This window comes from Rhinopithecus bieti, unplaced genomic scaffold (genome assembly GCF_001698545.2).
Source record: "Rhinopithecus bieti isolate Rb0 unplaced genomic scaffold, ASM169854v2 scaffold_20892, whole genome shotgun sequence".
NCBI classification, from domain to species: Eukaryota; Metazoa; Chordata; class Mammalia; order Primates; family Cercopithecidae; genus Rhinopithecus; species Rhinopithecus bieti.
In genome coordinates this window covers 745141-767899 of record NW_016810602.1, presented here as the reverse complement: position 1 = coordinate 767899, position 22759 = coordinate 745141, and the positions used below count along the sequence as shown (strand labels likewise).

General features: G+C 40.2%; 1 protein-coding gene across 1 annotated transcript in view; it reads right to left on the bottom strand.

The window, feature by feature from the left end:
• Positions 1–7028: 7028 nt before the first annotated feature.
• LOC108542403 (ferritin heavy chain-like) overlaps positions 7029–22759 on the bottom strand; it is an 88142-nt gene continuing 72411 nt past the window's right edge. The window contains 1 exon segment of the mRNA XM_017892398.1: positions 7029–7597. Within this exon segment, the coding sequence (XP_017747887.1) occupies positions 7029–7597 (569 nt within the window).

Below are 22759 nucleotides of genomic sequence, written 5' to 3'. Positions count from 1 at the left end.
AAAAAAAAAAAAAAAAAGAAACCAAAATTTAATTTATTAATACTCACTTGACGTAGGAAAAGATTTTATACTCACGCAACAAGAGGTAAAGGCTTGAATTGCAGAAATAGATGTCTAGCCACAAAGGAGCTTAGAGCTTCAATTCTACAGTTTTAGCCTCAGGTTAAGAGACAGGAGGCACAGAAACACAAAAACTCACTGGCACAGATATCAAAGGGCTACTCTCCTTCCCGATGGGCACAAATGTCTTTGAGCTCAAAATAGACAAATTGATAAACAAATAAGACTAACCAACTAGATTCTCTGTCATCTTTTGATTTAACAGAAAACAGATTTATATAACATATTAATCCATTTATAGAAACCATTAAATGATCAGACTGTAAAACCAAATTCCTGCTTGTTGTTGCCACCACTGGGGGATGACTTCTCAGCCACATGCAAAAGAAACAAATGAAATGAAACAAAACAAAACAAAACACAGAATTGGTGGAGATGGGGAAAAAAAAACTAGAGAAACAGTCAACAATGTTCTATTGCTACCCATACTAGTCAGGGTTCTCTAGAGGGACAGGACTAATAGGATAGATGTATATATGAAAGGGATTTTATTAAGGAGAATTGACTCACATGATCACAAGGTGAAGTCCCACAATAGGCCGTCTGCAAGCTGAGGAGCAAGGAAGCCAGTCCAAGTCCCAAAACCTCAAAAGGAGGGAAGCCGGCAGGGCGCGGTGGCTCACGCCTGTAATCCCAACACTTTGGGAGGCTGAGGTGGGCGGATCACGAGGTCAAACGATCAAGACCATCCTGGCCAACATGGTGAAACCCCACGGCGCGTGCCTATAGTCCCAGTTACTTGGAAGTCTGAGGCAGGAGAATCACTTGAACCCGGGAGGCGGAGCTTGCAGTGAGCCGAGATCGTGCCACTGCACTCCAGCCTGGTGAGAGAGAGACTCCCTCTCAAAAAAAAAAAAAAAAAAAAAAGTTGGGAAACTGACAGTTCAGCCTTCAGTCTGTGGCCACCGAGAGCCTCTGGCAAACCACTGGTCTAAGTCCAAGAGTCCAAAAGCTGAGGGACTTGGAGTCCCATGTTCGAGGGCAAGAAGCATCCAGCACGGAAGAAAGATGAAGCCCAGTAGACTCAGCCAGTCTAGCCTTTCCACGTTCCTCTGCCTGCTTTTATCCTAGCTGTGCTGGCTGCTGATTAGATGGTGTCCACCCAGATTGGGAGTGGGTCTGCCTCTCCCAGTCCACTGATTCAAGTGTTAACCTCCTTTGGCAACAGCCTCAGTGACACACCCGGGAACAATACTTTGCATTCTTCAATCCAATCAAACTGACACTCAATATTAACCATTACACTACCTCAGGTTCCTCTCCAGGAGCCAAGAATTTACATACTGCCGCTTCAGCTTCCTGGAGATGCATTTCTCTTCTCCGGGAGTGCAGTTTCTCTTGGTCTGTCAGGTGAGTCCACTCTGCACATCGCTGGAAGATGTCTAAAGCTGCTAAAAAAAATTTTTTTAAAAAAGGTAAACATAACCTATACAAACATGAAATGAACATGTCAATAATTTTATTTAACTAAATACAAGAAATAGTATGATGTTATGATGGATTCAAAAGAGATTTCAAAGAGCAGAGACACATGCAGGCATGCAGGGGAGGAAAAATGACTTTTCCTTTTACTGGTCTTAGAGTTGTAGGCTGGGACCCTTGTAACAAAAGACAGGAACAACAGAAATGCTAACACATTTATTTAACATAAGTTTTTTGTAACACTGGGGACTTCTTAAGAAAAGAAAACCCTAAAGAAACAGCTGAACCTGTGTTTTGATGCCAGGTTTGATGAAGAGGGGAAAGTTGTAGCAGAATGTGGTAGGACAAAGGGAATGAGTAAATTAGGGGAAACAGCAAGGCCTGTTCACTCACACTCCTCCCGGTGTCCCTCCATCTTCAGAGGCAAGAATACTTCTTTCCTCCAGATGTAGGTAGGGAGGGCACCTCTCACATGAAAGGTTTATGATCTCCTTCATGGGAGCAGGGCAGGGGAAAGTCAGAGAGATCTTTCTGTACATTCTATTTCTCAAATTCCTTCAGCTGTAAAATAGTACGCCAAGGTGGGTGGCATATTTTGGGGTAATGTGCCCTGAACTCGGAGTTACGTGTAAGTTACACTTACATGAATTTACAAATAAATGTAAAATCTGCTTTTTCCATAGTGAGAGGGGGAAGGGAAATCAATGGTCTCCCCACCTGACAAAATGTGTTTTCATGTTTATAGATCAGGATGATTTGCATTGCCACCAGCTATCTACAATTTACAGAGTTGTAAAATAGCTCAAAGACTATGAAAGAGGAAAACCCCATAGAGCAGAAAACCTAAAGGGGTGTGCTTTAGACCACATATAGGTTTCCATTGAAGATATACTCTTGTCTTTCTGTTTGTTTTGGTTCATTTCAAAGTCTTTTACAAACAAGGCTCAAAAGTATAATTATAAAAATCACACCAATTTTATAGCAAAACAGTAATATTAAATGTGGGCCACAGGCACATTTTACTATCTTTGATTTGATATGAAATGGAATATTAAAAAGAAAGTGAAAGTGCCTAGAATCTATGAAGGTCCCCTTGCTGTTTAGTAGGTGATAGCACCATGTTAAACGATTGGGGGATCACTGAGAAGAGGGGAGATTTGGGCCAAACCTTCATGGGACGTACATCCCATTTCATCATGGTGTACAAAAACAAAGAAAAAACAATTTTTAATTAGGTACTGATATGCAATCAGTAAAATAAATTCAGTTCAGTAAAAGAGGATGGTGCCGAGGAAATGTAACTGACTAAATAAGGTGGTATAGAAGATATTGTTGGTTGCTGACTTACTATGCTTCACCACTTTTTTGAGATCTGGCCCTTAATTTTTTTTCTGGTGTAGAGGGGCTTAAAGTGTGCAGGGAAGGAAGGCCCTTCCCCTAGTCCCAGGCTATGGTCAAAGCCCATCACGGTAATTCTATTCTCCGTGTCTTTCTCTCCATTACTGCTGAAATTACTCTGTTTCTGGTACTAATATCTCTCTTTAGTGTTACCATTCTCCAAATCATTTTCTTTCTGTTAACCTGTTTAATTGTGAGGTTAATTACAAATTAATTCATTTAAAATTAATTGTGAAAACACATACACACAGTGAAAAGCATATAAAACGAAAAGTAAAAAACAGCTTTTAATAAAATGACCATCCATGTAACTATCATGCAGGGAATAGACTAGGAAATTGTGAGCATCCTCCAGTCTGCCCACGTGTCTTTGCCTGATTGGGGCCCCTTTCTTATTTCCAGAGACAATCACTACCTTGATACTGTGCTAATTCCATCTAGCCTTTTCGTCAGGGTTCTACCACCTATATATTCATCTGAAAATTTTGCAGTTATGGCTGTTCTGAACTTAAGTTGCTTCCTTCACTCAACACTGTATTTGTGAGATGCATTCATGTTGCTGGAAAAATTAATTTTGCTAAGTTTTGCTTAGCAAAACTAATTTGCTAAGTTTCATTGCTATATAGCAGTGTTCTCAAAACTTTTTGCTCTCAGAACCCCTTTGCACTGTTAAAAATTATTGGGAAACGCAAGTACCTTTTGTTTACATGGGTTATATTTATCAGTGTTTAGTGCATTAGAAATTAAAATGGAAATCTAAAAATATTTTTTGATTCGTTAGAAATAACATTAAAACTTCAAAAAGGTATTGGATATATGATAAATCTAGAATTACTGTATAATCCAGCAATTCCACTCCTGGAAACTGGGAACACAAACAGATGCTTGTGCACCAATGTTTATTGCAGCATTTTCCACAGTAGCCAAAAGGAGCAAACAACCCAAATGTCCATCAATGCAATGCTAAATACCGTCAAAATGTGGTATATACATATAATGGAGAATTATTCAGCCATAAATGAGAATGAACTTCTGCTGCAACATGGATGAATGTGAAAAACAGTATGCTAGGTGAAATAAACCAGATACAAAAGGACAAATATTGTATAATTACATTATACAAAATGTGTAGAATAGGCAAATTCATAGAGACAGAAAGTAGATTAAAGGTTTGCAGGACTTAGGAGAGGGAAGGAATGGGAGTTATTACTTCAAGAACATAGTGTTTTGGTTTATGGTGATATAAATAGACACCATTGAATTGCGCACTTAAAAACTCTTAAAATGGCAAATTTTATGTAATACATATTTTAGCATAATCAAACAGGAACAAAAATAATGATAATAAAACCATTACTGTTAACAGTAATGAGGCAGAGCCCTCATGAAGTGCCCTTGATAAACGGCCATCTTGTACCGAGACTGGATTAAGAAAATTGTGGCAATGATACACCATGGAATACTATGCAGGCCATAAAAAAGATGAGTTTGCGTCCTTCTGTAGGAGCATGGTATGCAAGCTGGAAACCTATCATCTCTTAGCAATACTTATTACAAGAACAAGAAAACCCACAACCACCTGCACTGTTCCAGCTCATAGGTGGGAACTGGAACCGATGAGATCACTCTTGACTCAGGGAAGGGGCGAACATCTCACGCCACTGGGGCCGATCATGGGGAGGGGGAGGGGAGAGGGAGGGAGGGATTGCATTGGGAGTATATATCATGATATATTATAAATGATGAATGGATGGGGCTGACGAGTTGATGGGTGCAGCACACCAACATTGGACATCAAGCTATAACATATGTACGACCCATAACCCTGCCCGTTATGGCACCATTGTACCCCTTTACGAACTCACAAGCTATAATAATTAAAAAAATAAAAAATAAAAAAATAAAAAATAAAAGGGCTTAAGGGAGCTCCCTTGCCCCTTCCCCCATGTGAGGACTCAGGGAGAAGACACCATCTGTGAACCAGAAAGCAACTCTTCACCAGACACCAAATCTCCCAGCGCCTTGATCTTAGACTTCTCAGCCTCCAGAAATCAGAGAAATGTTTCTGTTTTTATATGCTACCTAACGTAACGGTATTTTGTTATAGAAGCAATCTGAACTGTCTTAGTCTTACAACAAGTTACATATTTTCGTGAAAAATAACTGTAGTTTCCAAAATAAGAAATTAATGAGAAGAGTGGCATTGTTTTTCATGTCTTTAATGTGTGGTTTAAGAGAAGACAGTTGAATTTACATTGGATTTTGCATTGATGTGTTGTAATACTTTGGTTTGGTTGAAGTATCTGAAGGAAATCTAGTTTCCCACAATTATGCAATTGGAAAAGGGAGTAGTTTAATAGATTTTGAAGGTAATTGTGGGCATTCTTCTTTGATATTATGCCAGCATTTGATAAATAGTAATTTCTTAAGAATTTTTTGATTGTGGAATCTGAAACCATATAGTTTTGTCTATCTTGCTCTTTGAGTGGATCTTAAGTTACTTAAGTATGATTTTATAATATTATGCATTGGTCATTTCGAATACGTTGGCTCATGAATTATACATATCTTCTGAATGTTGATATATTTTATTATGCAATATTTTAAAAAATCCAACAGTTAAAATTGCCACCAATCTCATCTGAAGATTCTTTAAGTTTTGGAAAACTCATAGTGGTGGGACTAGTTTTCAAAAATTCTAATTTTCGTGTGAAAGCTCAGATTTCATAATTGGCAACAAATCCTGTCATTTTTTTCCCCAGGCTTACTTTGTTAATGTTTGAGAAAATATCTGCCAGATTCCTAAGTCTGAATAACTACTGCTGATATCAGTTTGTTTTTTCAAATACAAACTGCTGTGTCATTTTAAAAAATTGATAGTTTAGCTCACAACTGAAATATTTGCACAAGTGCCTTTTCTTCAAGGCAGCCATTATACTTTGGAATGCAGCAAAAGTGCTTTATGTATACTTTGTATTTCATCACACAGAATATTTAAAAATATACTAACTCTTCTGGAGAAAAATTGGCAATACCTAGCGAAACAACATATTCATTCACTTTTGATTCAGGAATTCTACCTCTAGGAAATACCTTGAAGACACACCTCCAAGAACACAAAAATTCATGATATACTTTGGATGTTTTGTGCCTTCCAAATTTCGTGTTGAAACGTGCCCTCCAGCGTTGGAGGTGGGCCTAGTGGGAGGTGTTTCGGTCATGGAGACGGATCACTCATGAATGGCTTGGTGCAGTCCTCACAGTAATGAGTTAGCTCTCACTCTATGAGTTCACGTAAGATACGGTTGTTTAAAACAGCCTAGCACCTTCTTCGTCTCTCTCTTGATCTCTCTCTTCCCCTCACCTTCCAAGATTATTGTAAGCTTCCTTACGCCCTTACCAGAAGCAGATATGGCACTAGGCTTCATGTACAGCCTGTAGAACTGTGAACCAAATAAATCTTTTTTCTTCATAAATTACCCGGTCTCCAGTATTCCTTTTTAGCAATGCAAATAAACTAACACAATGCATATGTAGGTGTTTATTTGTTGCAGCATTATTTAGAATTGCAAAGTACTGGAAACAACCTAAATGCCCATACATAGAGAATTGGTTGAATAAACTATATGACATCTACAAAATGGAGCATTATATAGCTATATAGAAGAATAAAGAAGATCTGTAAGAACCAATTTGGAATGATTTCCAGAATATACTGTTAAGAGAAAGAAAGCAAAGAACAAATGAATATCTATAGTATGCTATTCCTTATATAAGAAAAAAAGGATAAAACACACATATCTGCTTGTTTGCACAAAAAAATTCAGGAAGGATAAATGAGATTATCCTAGGGGTGGGTGGGAAGTAATGGGAATGGGGCTGTGCTGATAGTGATGAAGAGGAATGACTTTTTGCAGGGGGGAGGGGGGCATACCAAATTTCTTTATTTGAAGGAATGGTACAAATCAAAGAACTTAAGTGGATGTTTTGGTAAAACTCATAGAAAAGGTAAAGGAAACCCCAACATCCATGCACTGCCTTGGTGACCAGGGAAGTCACCCATGGCTATGGGAAAATTAGCCTAAAGCTTAGCTCTCATTATTGCTCTCTGCCAGGGTGAGCTTGTCAAAGAGATAGTCTGCCAAGCCAGATTCAGGGGCTCCCGTCTTGTGTGAGTTGGTAACATGGTCACCCAATTCTTTGATGGATCTCACCTGCTCATTCAGGTAACATGTCTCAATGAAGTCAACACAGTGGGGGTCATTTTCGTCAGTGGCCAGTTTGTACAGTTCTGGTAGTGACTGATTCACGTTTTTTTTTTTTTTTTTTTTTTTTTTTTTTTTTTTTTTTTTTGTCAAGTGTAATGCACCCTCCATTGCATTCAGCCCACTCTCCCAGTCATTACGGTATGGTTTCTTGATATCCTGAAGGAAGATTCAGCCACCTTGCTGGTTCTGTAGCTTCTTCAGTTTCTCGGCATGTTCCCTCTCTTCATGAGATTGGTGAAGAAAGTACTTGGCAAAGTTCTTCAAAGCCACATCATCACAGTCAAAGTAGTAAGATATGGACAGGAAGAGATAGGAGGCATAGAGCTCTGGGTTGATCTGGCAGTTGATGGCAGCCTCTGTGTCCTGGTGGTGAGGCAGGAGAATAGGGTCTGGAGGCTGGGAACCTAAGGCCGATTTGTGCTGATGTACTAGAACTGAATCAAAAGGAAAACCCCACCTCTCCATGCCCAAGTAACAAAAAGATCAGAGGCTGCTCCCTTTGTGCTGCCTTGCAGATGAAAAATGGAAAGTACCGTTGTAACTTCACTTCAGCTGCTCATCCCCTCCCACAACCAATCAGAGTGGTTGGGGGCCAAATCTTCCTTTACATAGGGTGTAACCAAGTAGCCAATGGGAAACCTCTAGAGAGTATTTAAACCCCAGAAAACTCTGTAACCAGCACTCTTGAACCACTTGCTCCAGTCTGCTCCTGCTCTCTGTGGAGTGTACTTTTGTCTCAGTAAATCTGTCCTTTCCTTGCTTCATCCTTTAGTTGCTTTGCTTGTGCATTTTGTCCAATTATTTGTTCAAAATGCCAAGAATCTGGATGACTCCCAGTCAGGACCCTCCAACAGTATGGTAGTAGTGCTGGCTCACTCGCAAGGGGGATGTGGTCATCATGGAGGCTAAGGAGAGGTGGAGGCGACTGTGTGGCACTGGCGTAGCAGGGGCCTTGGGGCTGTCTGAGGGCTCAGTGAGGAGGCTGCAGAGGGCTGACTGTGAGCCATGGGGGTGGGGTGGGGAGGTGGGGGTGGAGGACCAGCACTGGGTTACATCCAAACACTGTTGAAGCAGGAAACCTCGTGGACTCCCAGTGAAGAAAGTCTAGATACATTGTTGAGTACACTGTTTTGTATAGCCTTGACTCTTAGAATCAGCATCTTACACTTACACCCAAATATAAACAAACACTTCAAAGCAAACAGTATGTAAGGAGAATCAAAATGAAATAAAACCAGAACAAGCGAATTTTTTTTTTTTTCAGATGGAGTTTCGCTCTTGTTGCCCAGGCTGGAGTGCAATGGTGTGATCTTGGCTCACTGCAACCTCCACCTCCTGGGTTCAAGTGACTCTCCTGCCTCAGCCTCCCAAGTAGCTGGGACTACAGGCACACGCCACCACACCCGGCTAATTTTTGTATTTTTAGTAGAGATGGGATTTCATCATATTGGTCAGGCTGGTGTCGAACTCCTGATCTCAGGTGATCCGCCCACCTTGGCCTCCCAAAGTGCTGGGATTACAGGCATGAGCCACTGTGCCTGGCTGCGAATTTTTTTAAAAATGAAAAACCTTGAAGAGGATGGGGAAGGAAAGAACTGACCTAAGTTATTTTGAAAAACAGTTACTTTGATTAGATCTTATATGATGAAAGACACAAGAACCTGCACACGGGGCATAGGTGAGCAGTTCTGTAACTACTGTATGTTTATACTAGGAACAAATAAGTATAGATAATGAGAACCAGATTTCTCACTGTTTGCGAAAGAAGCCACAAATAAGGAAAGGAGAAATCCTGGAATAAGCTTTGTGTTGTTGGACTGGAATCAGACGTATTGGTGTGAACTCACGTTTTTTTCAATGGATACACAGGTATAGAATGTGTGTGTGTGTGTGTGTGTGTGTGGTTTACACTTGATCTTAGCCAAAAGGCCGAGAAACGATTGTGTGTGTGGTTTAATTCTAACTGCCCACTGAATGGAACTTAATAGCAATGAACATGCCTGATTTCCAGACCTTGGTTTCTCCAGTAAAAGGAACCAGAGTTCCACAGGAAAAATGGTAGATTCCAGGGTTTGGGCACAGAAAATACAAAATGAGCTTGGAACATCATATGGTACCAGAAAAGAAGGAAGTGTTTCAAAAGGATAGGGATATGTCAAAACGACACAGGAACCCATCTGAAGGAGCAACCAATGGTCAAATCTAAACAATTTGAGCAAGAAAAAAATAATAGTACAATTGAGTTATAACCTATAGACTGAAACAAATATCCATGAGTCCATACTGATCTAAATAAATAATTGAATAAGTAAATAGGAGAGAAGAGATAGCTTTTCCTTACACAGTATTTCCACATCTAGTAATTCAAGGCTACAATCCTTGAATTTCTAGTTGTGGTAGACAGAAAAATGTCCCCCACTCCTCAAAGATGTCCATGCTCTAATCAACATGTTACCTTACATGGCAAAGGGATTTTACAGATGCGATTAAGTTAAGGCCTTTGAGATAAGGAGATTATCCTGAATTATCTGTGTGGGCCTAAGGTAATCACAACCATTCTTGGAATTAATGTTGCACATTTAGGGAACTCTTCAAAAAAATAAAAAATAACAGATTGCATAACTAACAGACTAATGAAGGAGGCCAGTGGAATGGTAACAAACAAAAACTTGATCAATCCTAAAGAGGGCAAAAGAGAACAGAAAAAGAAACAGAAAACAGATAGGACAAAATAGAAAGGTAGCAAAATTAGAAAAATGGTAGATTTCAACCCAAGACATGGAATGAAGTGAATAAAGCAAGAGGCTGAACTCTACATCATTTAAGAAATTATTTTAGGCCATGCATGGTAGCTCATGCCTATAATCCTAGCATTTTGGGAGGCTGAGGTGGGCAGATCACCTGAGGTCAGGAGTTCGAGACCAGCCTGACCAACATGGAGAAACCCCGTCTCTACTAAAAATACAAAAATTAGCTGGGCATGGTTGCGGCACCTGTAATCCCAGCTACTCAGGAGGCTGAGGCTGGAGAAGAGATTGAACCCAGAAGGTAGAGGTTGCAGTGAGCCAAGGTTATACTATTGCACTCTAGCCTGGGTGACAAGAGCGAAAATCTGTCAAAAAAAAAAAAAAAATGAAATTATTTTAATAGGTTTGAAATTCTGTGAATATCTCTGGAAGAATACACAGTGTTTCCCTAGGGGCTCAGATGAGAGGAAGCCTTCTCTTTTATTATTTACCTTTATTTGAAATTTTGACCATGTGAATGTATTACATTCCCATTTTAAAAATGTTAATTAAAATAAATATTTGTTGAATGAGTATACTGGATATGAAAATTCATAGAACAGACTTATCTTTTTGGCTTATATTTAGATTTTCTGGTCTTTTCCCCTCCACCTAATTTTCTCTCTTCTAATTCTTTCTTCCTTTTTCCTTTTAACATTTTGTGCCCAATGAGGGGTTACAATGGCTTACAGCAAATATTGCAATTTAAGAAACATAATACACTCCACCCTTTATCTGGACTGTGCCGTGGCCCCCTGGCTCTGGAACAGAATCTATCCAGGGATTTTTCCAGGACTCTGACCTCCTGGAACTGGCTGTCAAGACCTAAGAAGACTGATGATGAAACCAGTCCTCTGGCCACCTTAGCCATAGCCACTACAGCGTGAGGAAGTGCCCGTACTTCCCCAGGAGCCTTCTTCACAGAATGGGAAATCCAGAGAATCTAGTTTTCACTTTAAGAAGTTGGCAGACAAGACCAGCTTAGGCAATATGGAAAAATCCTGTCTCTACAGAAAATACAAAAATTAGCCAGGCATGGTAATACATACCTGTAGTCCCAGCTACTTGGGAGGCTGAGGTGGGAGGATTGCTTGAGCCCAGGAGGTCAAGGCTGCAGTGAGCCATGATTGTGCCATGGCACTCCAGCCTGGGTGACAGAGGAAGACCCTGTCTCCAAAAGAAAAGAAAATAAATTAGCAGAGGAATGAATTCAGAAGCTGCTGCCCTCAATCCAGGTCAACTGTGTGTTTCTAGGATGTTGACTATGTTTCCCTGGCTGTCAGGAGCAGCTGTGGTTGGGAGCCTGCTATGCTAGGATGATGTCTCTGGGAGCATTACTCAGCAACTGCAGAAGTGTGCAGTAATAGACAACAAGGAGACAGAAGTGAGGGTTTCCCGAACAGGTACCGGAAAACATCCTGTACAGCCTCAGAAATGCTTTTCCGTAGCTGATCCCTGGTGGCTTAGCACAGGAGGCTGCCTCACCAAGGAGTGGGCTGCGTCTCAGAGCAGGCAGAAAACACCCAGGCAGAAAATGGCTTCCTCTTACTTTAAGCTTGAAATGCTCCTGGTTTGCAGGGGTTGGTCTCTGGTGATCTTTAAGACCAAAATTAAATATCTGTATATATGAAATTTTTTCATTCAACAAGCTTTTAGTGGCTGTGTACTGTAAGCCAGTACCATGGGCTTTGATTTATCAGTGTTTGGATAAGGATAGGAAGAAAAAGCATTATCAGGGAGGAGAGAGTTTTATAACCTCAGCTTCTCACCAGTAGGCAAGCAATATGGCAGTAAGACAAGGAGGAGTCCCAGAATTAATCGCTCTCATTTCTTTTCTGTGAGACCAGTTATTATAAACCAGGGATGGGCAAACTACCTCCCATGGCCAAATCTGACTCACAAACAAATCCAGCTCATGGTCAATCTAGTTCACTGCATCCTTTTATGAATAAAATTTTATTGAACTGCAGCCACATACATTTGCTTACATATTGTCTATGGCTGCATTCACACTAAAATGGCAGAGTTGAATAGTTGAAATCACAACTGTATGGCTCCCAAAGCCTAAGATATTTATTCCCCAGCCACCGATGGAAAAAGTTTACTGAGTCCTGGCTGGGCGCGGTGGCTCACACCTGTAATCCCAGCACTTTGGGAGGCCGAGGCGGGTGCATCACAAGGTCAGGAGATCTAGACCATACTGGCTAACATGGTGAAACCCCGTCTTCACTGAAAATAAAAAAAATTAGCCGGGCGTGGTGGTGGGCGCCTGTAGTCCCAGCTACTCGGGAGGCTGAGGCAGGAGAATGGTGTGAACCCAGGAGACAGAGCTTGCAGTGAGCCAAGATCACGCCACTGCACTCCAGCCTGGGCAACAGTGCAAGACTCCATCTCAAAAACAAACAAACAAACAAAAAACCAAAAAAATAAAAACAAAAACAAATTTACTGAGTCCTGTTATGAGCTTACATAGAGCAAGGATGGGTTCAATATGTCATCTGAACACATCCAGAACTAAACATTTCTTAGTAGGGATTGGTAGGCAGGAGAAACTTAGGGCCACACAGACTGGTGGCCAGTTTAGGATTGAACCTTGGCATAACTTAATGTGTACTTTTTGTAGAAGAGCTCATGCTTTACAGCTGTACACATGAGGCAGAATGAATGATGCAATTCAGCAGTGATTAAAGGCGGAGCAGTTTCCTTCCACATCTGCTCTTCTTGGGCAACTGAATAGCAGTCACTGTGAAAGGGGATGGAAAATGTCATGGATTCAGGCCCATGGGGGCAGCAATTAGAAGCACTGGATGTGATGAACACCTAGCTACTACGTGAATGGATCATAAAACAAAATGTTGAATGAAAAAAGTAGGAAAGAAAATGAGATCTACAATGCCAAACCGTTTATGTCGATTACAAATATACGCATGCAAATCAACAATTTGCATCTTTTATACCACTTTATAAGCACAAAGATACACATTGAACACATTAAAATTGCCTTGTGAGGGAAGACAAAGGGAGTGGCTTTGGGAACTAAGAGTGAATCAATTAATAAATAAGACAATGGATAATGGAGAGGCCTCTCATGGACAGATGATGATACTGTGATAAAGTGGTGATAACAACTGAGGACTTTAACTGACAGCACCTAAAGTCCAAGGACAACAAAGTAACAACTGGGAAGAAAGGAAGGAAGGAAGGAAGAAAGGAAGGTAAGGGAAGGAGGGAGAGAGGGAGAGATGGGAGAAAAGAAGGGAGGGAGATAAAAGGAAGGAAAGAAGGAAGGGAGGAAGGGAGAGAGGGCGACGGAAAAGAGGGAGAGAGAAGGAAGGAAGAAAGGATAGAAAGGAGAAAGGGAGGGAGGGTGAGGGACAGAAGGAGGGAGAAGGAAGAAAAGAAGGAAAGAAGGGAGTGAGGAAGAAGGAGGGAAGAAAGGAGGAAACAAGGCTGGAAGAATCTGGAGACATACACTGCTTCTGTTATAGCTTTGACAACTCCATGGGTTTGGGACCCGTGATGACCTGTAAGGACTCAGCCTGCAAACAATTCAGTGTCTTAATGGAGGCAGTGGTGGTAGTGATGGTGATGTGTATGTGTGTGTGTGTGTGTTTGTGTATATGTGTGTGGCATAAGCAGGGTAGGGGTCAGAGCTGGGAAACCAAAGCCAAATGAGTTCAGTCTAGGGCAAGGTAGGATGTGAGAGTCCCAGGAAAGTTAAGATTCAAGCCCCAGTTGGAACTGACAGCCCAGTCAACCTGCTGCTCTGGCGATGGCGGGTGAGTGTGATGTGGATTGGGGAGGGCTTTTGTGCTTTGGACACTCACATGGGCATGTTGAGAGTGAGCTCTAATATAATACTAGCTTCTGCGTGGCCCAAGGACTGAGCAGAAGCCTCGGGCAACAACGGGTTAAAGGACTTCAGAGACAATCACCAGAGTCTGTAGGTGAATGTTCTCATCCTGTGCTTAATTTCCACAACTTGGTTTAATAATTTCTGTTCTAACGCTTATGGGGTTGTTTTGCTGGTCAAATGAGATGGCTATGCATAAAAGAACCATGGAAAAATAAAGTACCCCTTACTTCAGTTATTAATATATTTAAGCAGTGTCTTAGAATATAATTTCTTCTTCCTATCCACCCATCAGCCCAGTTTGCTGGATAGAAAGAAAAAAAGGGAGCTGTAGTAAAAATTCCAAGAAGCCATTTTACTCCAAAAGATGTGAGAAAAAACATAATAGCTTTTATGTTACTTTAGTTACCTTTTTCAAAAGGAACATGTATTATTACACATAATTTTGTCTTTAAACTTCAAAAACTAAATTAACCCTTTTCCAAGGTTTTCAAACGTTTCTGAGGTGCATCTCAGAACTGCCCAACCTACTGTTAACGTCAATCATGCTGTCCTAGCTGCTGACACTAGAACTTTGTCCAGTCATAATATATCAGCGCTGGAAAAGAAGAAAAACTGAGACATTTCTAAAACTCACAAGTCAGTGGACTTTAGGTGTCAGGAAAGAAAATGAAAGCCCGCTGTGAGAATTGTTCTTGCTAACCCAACTAAGATTGTATTTTTAAGGAATATGATAAATATGCTGGTATCATTTTCTATTATCAAATAGTTTAGATATGTTTCTAAAATAGCCTTTATCTCATTTAAAAATGATTTGGAAATTATGTAGGATCTAACAAAAAAGTGAAACTTAACTGTAACCCACCAAACATTCAGGGAATACACATAGACACACACATGTATGTATGTATATATATGTGCATATATTGCATATATTATACTCATCTTCTGCAACAACAGGTTGCAAACTATATACACAGTACTGAATTCTGCTATTTTTTAAATATAGCCTTACATCACTAGCTCCTTTTCGTGTTACTAAGTTTTTCACAATAACGTGATTGTTAAGTACCAAATAATATTTCATTATATGAATATGCCATGGTTTATTGGAGCTTTTCTATATTTAGTTTACTTATAATAGTCATTACTATTAGCAATAGTATTAGCAATTGCTAATACTATTGACACAGTATGTTATCACTTTTAAGTCTCGCCATATATGGTTCTAAGTTGCTTTTTCGAACCACAGTAAGAGTGTACTTCAGTCAGCAGCCTATGTCCTTCCACACCCTCAGCAGCACTGAGTTTCATCTTTAAAAAAATTGTGGCCAATTTGAAAAGTACAGTGAACAAATTGCTTAGTTCTTCACAGCATCCCTTCGGGGGACATTCTTTCTCCATTCCATAATCATTCGTATCAGACCTTAGAAGCATAGACAGTATTCAGTGATGGCATGTATATCGTATGCTTCCATGTGACACCACCACATATTTTACTGCTTAAATTGTCTTTGCATTATAAAAAAGGAAAACTCCTACGATCCATGTTATTTTAGAAAATATCTTATGCCAACAGCATCTTGCATACATATTACTATTCTAGAGGAAGTCAAGCTTTATTGGGTCAGGACTTCCCTTTCAGTGATAAAGAAAAAAAGCTCCCTAAGGCCTATTTTCTTTTTGGATATTTGACTCTACACAGTGTCGGCCCTCTTATTGCCGATGCAAATTAAGGTATTTATAGCCCAGAGTGTGACACCTTATGGAAGGCATATAGGAAGAACAGGGTGGGCAGCCAGGATGAGGTAGGGAGGGAGGTAGTGAAAAACACTGTGCGACTCCACCCAAAATTGCAAGAGACAGAAAAAAAAAAAAAAAAAAAAAAAAAAAGTGTATAGAACAAAGCAAACACCATGCAGTAGGAGGTGGTGTTTTCCAGGGCTTGAGGTGTAATTCACTTTTAAACAAAAGCAGTCCCTTACATAAATGACCACATTGCTTTTTCGCTGCTAGCTTTTTTATTGCTAGAGAGGCAGAATAATCGGGAAAAAAAAAAAAAAAAAAAAGACACCAGAAAGCTTTTGAGAACAGGATGAAGGACCTATGTGACACAAAACCTTGGGCTCAGGGATTTACAGGTTCCAGAAACCTCTATTTAGACTTTTTATATCTCTTACTGAATGAAGGTGGCTCCTTCAGGAGGCACATATAATATAAAAAAAATTATATACATAAATTATATATATAATAAATATAAATTTTTTGCTTATGAGTTCGGGAGATAATACCTAACGCGGTTGTTTTGGTTGTTTTACTAAAGAGTTATGATGGTTAGGGGGAAAAACACACTTCAGTTTGGAGGCAAGTGCTTAAATCTCTCTCAACTAGCCATTCCTGAAAAAGAGTTTATTCATAACTCAAGGCTCCATGACTTCCCTTTGGCAGCTCCTAGAATTGTTTGCATCACGTCCGGATGGAAACAGCCAGTCTCTGTAGGGTTTCCCTGGCAAACATTACAGAGTAGTTGCTTCTGAGTCATCCCTGAGAAGGGATGCTGCAGGGGAAAGAAAAAGGCATAAACTGACTATTATAGGCTAAAAGAAATATCCCAATTAATTTCTTGTTTTAGCAAAAGTAGAAAGTGTATACTCTTTTAACCCACTACAATGAGCTTTCCAATTATTCAGGTATTATCTCTCACTCCAAACCCACTCCCTACATAATATTTTGTGATACTGAAGGTGAGATTCTGCAAAGCACACTTCTGCTTTGCTGGACGGCTCTCTACTGTACTTTGCAACAGGGGGTGCTACAGGGAGACTGTGATGCTGAGGAGGCAGGGGACTTGCTCTTACTTACTTTCTGCTGGTTCTCTTTCCTATCAGGGTTATCCCAGCCAGGTGGGCACCTAGCAGGTCTGCTTTCTGCAGTTGCTATCTCTGTGATACCACAGAATTCTCTTACTCTTCTTTCAGAGGCCTAGATAACAATTGTATATCCAGTTAACAATTCTTTACCGTGCGCCCAGCACAGAGCTAGACTATGGGGACATGGTGATGACGAGACATCATCATTGCCCTCATGGTGTAATCGTTTAGTAGCTGATGAAAGATGACACCTGTCTTAGTCCATTTTGTACGCTATAACAGAATACCACAGATTGGGTAATTTATAAAGAACAGAAATTTATTTTCTCAGTTCTAGAGGTTTGAAAGTCCAAGATCCAGGTGCCAGCCTCTGGTTCCAAGATGGTGCCTTATTGCTGCACCCTCTGGAGAGAAGGGACATTGTGACCTCGCATGGCAGGAGAGCAGGAGAGAGAGAACTCACTCCCATACATCCTTTTTATAGTGACATTGATCCACTCAGTAGCGCAGAGCCCTCATGACCAAAACACCTCTTATTAGGCCCCACCTCTGAATACTGTTGCATTGGGGGTTAAAAATACCCGTGACAGGAAGTACAGCCAGGGCAGTAGACTCCACATGTTTCTGGTTGAATGTTGCATGTTCCACTCTTTAATTACAGTTTAAAGTTCATCTGTCTATCCTATCCTATCTATCTGTCTATCTATCTATCTATCTATCTATCTATCTATCTATCTATCTATCTATCATCTATCATCTCATCTCACTTGTCTGTCTTTCCCACTAGTGTGATATGATGAGAGGTTAAGAGCCCCAGGCTCTGGAGTCAGACCACCAGTGTTCCTGGCTCTGTTCCTCACGAATTGTATGTCTAAGGACATGCTCCTTACCCACTCTAAGCCTTGATTTCCTTTTCTGTAAAATGGGAACATCAGTATCTACTTCTAGCTCCTGGGGCTTTAAGGACTGTATGAGATATTGCATCTTACATGCTTAGCCTGGTACTTATTACCCACTAAGTACACATCCAACTTTGGCTGTCAAATCTGAGGCTCTCCCAGATCCCCAGGGTCAGCTGGCTAACTTTTCCTTTTGTGTTAAGAGGCAGCTTTGGGGAAAACATGGTTGTGAGCAAGATAGGAGGGAGAAAAATAGAGATCTATCATGTGGTTCTCAGTAACAGTGACAACACTACCACCGTCACCAACAGCAACAACGCAATAATTTCAATACTGGCATTATTCATCAGCCAAGAAGCCAGCACAGAGAATAGAAAACTGGGCTGGGCTCTCCTTTCTTAAGGCATCGAGTGGACTGGAAATAGGCTGAGAAACCTCACAATCAGAGATGTTAGTGGTGGGAGGTCAGAGCTGAGCAAATGAAGCATTAAGAGCTGGTGGGGAATAATGGAGACTTATAAAACAAACAAACAAACAAACACGAACTGGGATATGCCTGTTGGTCATGATGTGCTCTAAAGAAGCTGAAATTAGGAGCCTTGGAGCGTGAGCCCAGCCAACAGCTAGGGAAAGCAGCCAGTCCCCAAAGAGGAGAGGCAGGCTACTTTCAGTCCCTCACTGGAAAATGTAAAAAATGTTTTTGAAGAGTGTTTTGAAATGTATATTGCTAATGCCTCAGAGCAAAAGTATGCAATTCCTGTCTCCAAATAGCTGTAAATCTCTAAATCTCAATTTTTGTATCTTACATGTTTGTCAGAGGGATTTTATGAGTCCATTTCCTTACTCTGTGCACACTCTTCTATCAAGGTCCTTTCAAATTCATTACTTTGCCATTCTCATCACTATCTATTATAGAATGCCCTCTAGAGCATTTGGCAAACTCTTAATGATCAGTTCTCATGGCATCCTGTGTTGTTGAATTACCTTGATTTCCCAAACAGTAAGTGGAGGGTAAGTGACTCCCGCTAGGGCTATGTTAAAAACAGGTCTCAAGAGGTGCTGGAGCCCTGGGGTTCTCTGAAGATTACTTGGCTTGGGAGGATCTCAAGAAGAGTTCCAGGAGTCCTCTATGCATGAAATACATGTTGATGAAGGAAGATGTGGCTGCACAGTAAGAGCCAAGAGAAGGAGAGAAAATCTGACTCTCATGTTTTAACAGTGGGATGGATTGGAGGAAGAGTGTTTGCCCAGTGGTCTCAGAGTGTGGTCTCAGCATCAGCAGCACCTGGGTACTTAGAAATGCACATTCCTGGGCTCCACCACAGCCCATTGATTCAGAGACTCTGTGTGTGGGGCCCAGCAGCTTGTTTCAACAAGCTTTTCAGGGGATTCTGATCCATGAACATGGGAAACCATGTGTCAGCACATGGGTGACTTTTACGACCACCCTGTAAAGTAGCTGAAAGGGACTCGGAGGGTGTGCTGGCCTTAAAACGAGGATGTGATGGGAAATATCAAGCCTGCCTTTCATAGGAGGATAGAAAGGAAAAGGAGGAAATGCTGTTTCCCATTGTCCTTGAAATTAGAGCTTCAAACTACGGAAAGCAGAGGTGGAAGGAACCTTCAGTTATGGAACCTAACTCCCTTATTTCACTTCCTGAGGAAGCTGAGCCCAGGTTGATGGAAGGAGCTGCCCAGGGGAGAGCCTGAGTCAAGACTGGAACCAGGGCTCCTAACTCCTCGCCCACAGGTCTTTCCCAGCACCAGCTGTGGGGTTCCTTGGAAGGTCACCTGCAGGCTCCCCTCCCTGTCCAGTCCAGACCCACATCACCTCCACCAGGATGGTTTCCAAATCCTCCCAGGCTGCTCTTTTCTTCACGCCTCTCCTTGCCTTCCATATTCCTGATGTCACTTTCTTCTGGGTGTCCTATAATGGCTCATTTATTTATTTCTTTTGTGTCAGATTTCCTCAGCCTCCATAATCTGATTCCTCTATTTCTCTTTACTTTAATATCCCTTTGCAAGCTTGATTGATGCTCTTCTTCCAGCAGGCCTACCCCTTTCTTTTCTAAACCAATGGCCACTACATTTTTTCTATAAAGGGCCAGATAGTAAATATGTAGGTTTTGTGGTCATATAGATTCTGTTACAACTGCTTAACTCTGCTGCTAACAGTGCAAAAGCAGCTGTAGACAATATGTAAATGCATGAACATGGCTGTGCTCCAATAAAACCTTATACAAAAACAGGTAGTGGTAATAAAAATGTTCAGCAAACCAGGGATAGAAGAAAACTTCTTTAACTTGATAATGAGCATCTACAAAAAAACCACAGCTAACATCTTGCTTATGCTTTTCTTCTAAGATCAGAAAAGATCAGAAACCAGAGTAAGATGTCTGTTCTCACCACTTTGGTTCAACATTGCACTGGAAGATTCCGCCTGGGCAATTATGCAAGAACAATAAGTAAAAGGCATCCAGACCAAAAAAGAAGAAATAAAACTATCTCTATTTGTAGATGACATAGTAAAGAGAGACATGACATTTGCATATAGAATATTCTAAAGAATCCATTAAACATGATTAGAATTAATACATAAATTTAGCAAGGTTGTGGCATACAAGATCAATTTACAGAAATGAACTGTATTTCTATACACTAACAATGACATTCCAAAACCAATTTCATTTACAACAGCATAACAGAGGATAAAATGCTTAGGAATAAATTTAACAAAGTAAGTCCAGGACTTCTGAAAACTGCAAAACATTGTTGAAAAAATTCAGAAGATCCAAATAAACTGAAAGACAGTTCATATATATGAATTGAAAGACTTAATATTGTGAAGATGGCAATACTTCCCAAATTGATCTACAGATTCAAAGCAATCTCTGTCAAAATACCAGACAGCTTTTTTTGTTTATTTTCAGAAATTGACAGAGTGATTTTAAAATTTATATGGAAATGTCAGAGACCCAGGTAGGTAAAACAATCCTGAAGAAAAACTGAGTTGGAGGACTTACACTTTCTGATTTCAAAACTTACTACAAAGCTATAATAACCAAGGCAGTGTGGTACTGACATAAGGAGAGATATGTAGATCAATACAATAGAACTGAGAATCTAGAAATAAAACCATGTGTCTATAGTCAACTAATTTTTAACAAGAGCGACAAGACCAATTAATAGAGAATGAAAAGTCTTCTAAACAAATGGTGCTGGAACAACTTGGATAACCACATGCAAAGGTTGAAGTTGGACCCTTACTTCTAACCATATACAAAAGTTAACACTAAATGGATCAAAGATATAAATGTTACAGCTGAAACTACAAAACTCTTAGAAGAAAACACAGGGGTAAATCTGCATGACCTTGGATTTAGCAGTAGATTCTTAGATATGACACCAAAAGCACAAGCAACAAAGGAAAAGAAAAGATAAATTGGATGTCATCAAAGCTAAAAGCTTTGTGCTTCAAAAGGTAATATCAAGAAAGTAAAAAGACAATCCCCAGAAGGATACAGAATATTTGCAAATCATATATCTGATATAGAACCTGCATCTAGAATATATGAAGAACTCTTAACAAGTCAACAATAAAAAGACAAGTAATCCAATGAATAAAATGGGCAAAGGATTTGATAGACATTTCTCCAAAGAAGATATACATATGATCAACAACCACAAGAGAAGATGTATAATATCATGAGTCATTAAGGGAAATGCAGATGAAAACCACAACAAGATACCATTTCACACCCACTGGGATGGCTAGATTGAAAAAGATAATAACAAGTGATGGCAAGGATGTGGAGAAATTTGAATCCTCTTACAGGGCTGGTGGAAAAATAAAATGGTGCAGCCTTTTTGGAAGAGTCTGACAGCTTCTCAAATAATTAACAGAGAGTTACATATGATTTAGGAATTCCACTTCTAGGTATATACTCACATATACTCAAGAGAAATGAAAATATATGTTCACGCAAATACTTGCACATAGAATCTCATAGTAGCGTTATTCATAATAGCAAAAAGATAAAAAACCCAATATCCATCAAATGATAAATGAATAAACAAAGTATAGTGTCTTTATATAATGGAATATGATTTGGCTTTAAAAAGCAGTACTGATACATGTATAACATGGATGGATTTTTAAAAATTATGCTAAATGAAAGAAGTCAGTAACAAGGGCTACCTATTGTATGGTTCCATTTTTGTTCATTCTTCAAATTTTTTAATTTTCAGAACAGGTAAATTTATAGAGATAGAAAGTAGACTAGTGGTTTTCTAGGACTGATGTGGGGGGACGACAGGGGAAAGAGAGAAATGGGGACTGACTTCTAATGAGGTTTCTTGTATAGTCAATGAAAATACCAAAATTAGATTGTGGTGATGGTTGCACAACTGTGTGTATTTACTAAAAGATTGAATTTTATACTTTAAATGGTGAATTGTGTGGTATCTAAATTATAATTTTAAAAGCCGTTAAAAAACAAACAAACAAACAGATGGCAGGTTTTATTTGACCTGTAGGCTCTAGTTTGCTGATCCCTGCTCTAAACTTACTCAGATTTTACCCATCATTGAAGATTCATGTAAATCAAGCAAAAACACCCATCTATTGAGGCCTGTGATTTCTCTGCTGTAGGTTCTCCTGTCTTAACTAGTTTACCAATATTTATTGAGGTCTATCGTGTGTTAGAAACTGTGCTAAGTATCTGGAGTACAAAGATTACTTGGACACAGTTCTCTTCGTAAAGAAGCTTAGGAAGAGATTCTTGCTTCTTGAAACCCTCTCAGAGGGGCGGAGCAAGATGGCCGAATAGGAACAGCTCCAGTCTCCAACTCCCAGCGCGAGCGACACAGAAGACCGGTGATTTCTGCATTTTCAACTGAGGTACTGGGGTCATCTCACTAGGGAGTGCCGGACAATCGGTGCTGGTCAGCTGCTGCAGCCTGACCAGCGAGAGCTGAAGCAGGGCGAGGCATCGCCTCACCTGGAAGTGCAAGGGGGAAGGGAATCCGTTTTCCTAGCCAGGGGAACTGAGACACACAACACCTGGAAAATCGGGTAACTCCCACCCCAATACTGCGCTTTAAGCAGACAGGTACACCCGGAGAAGATATCCCACACCTGGCC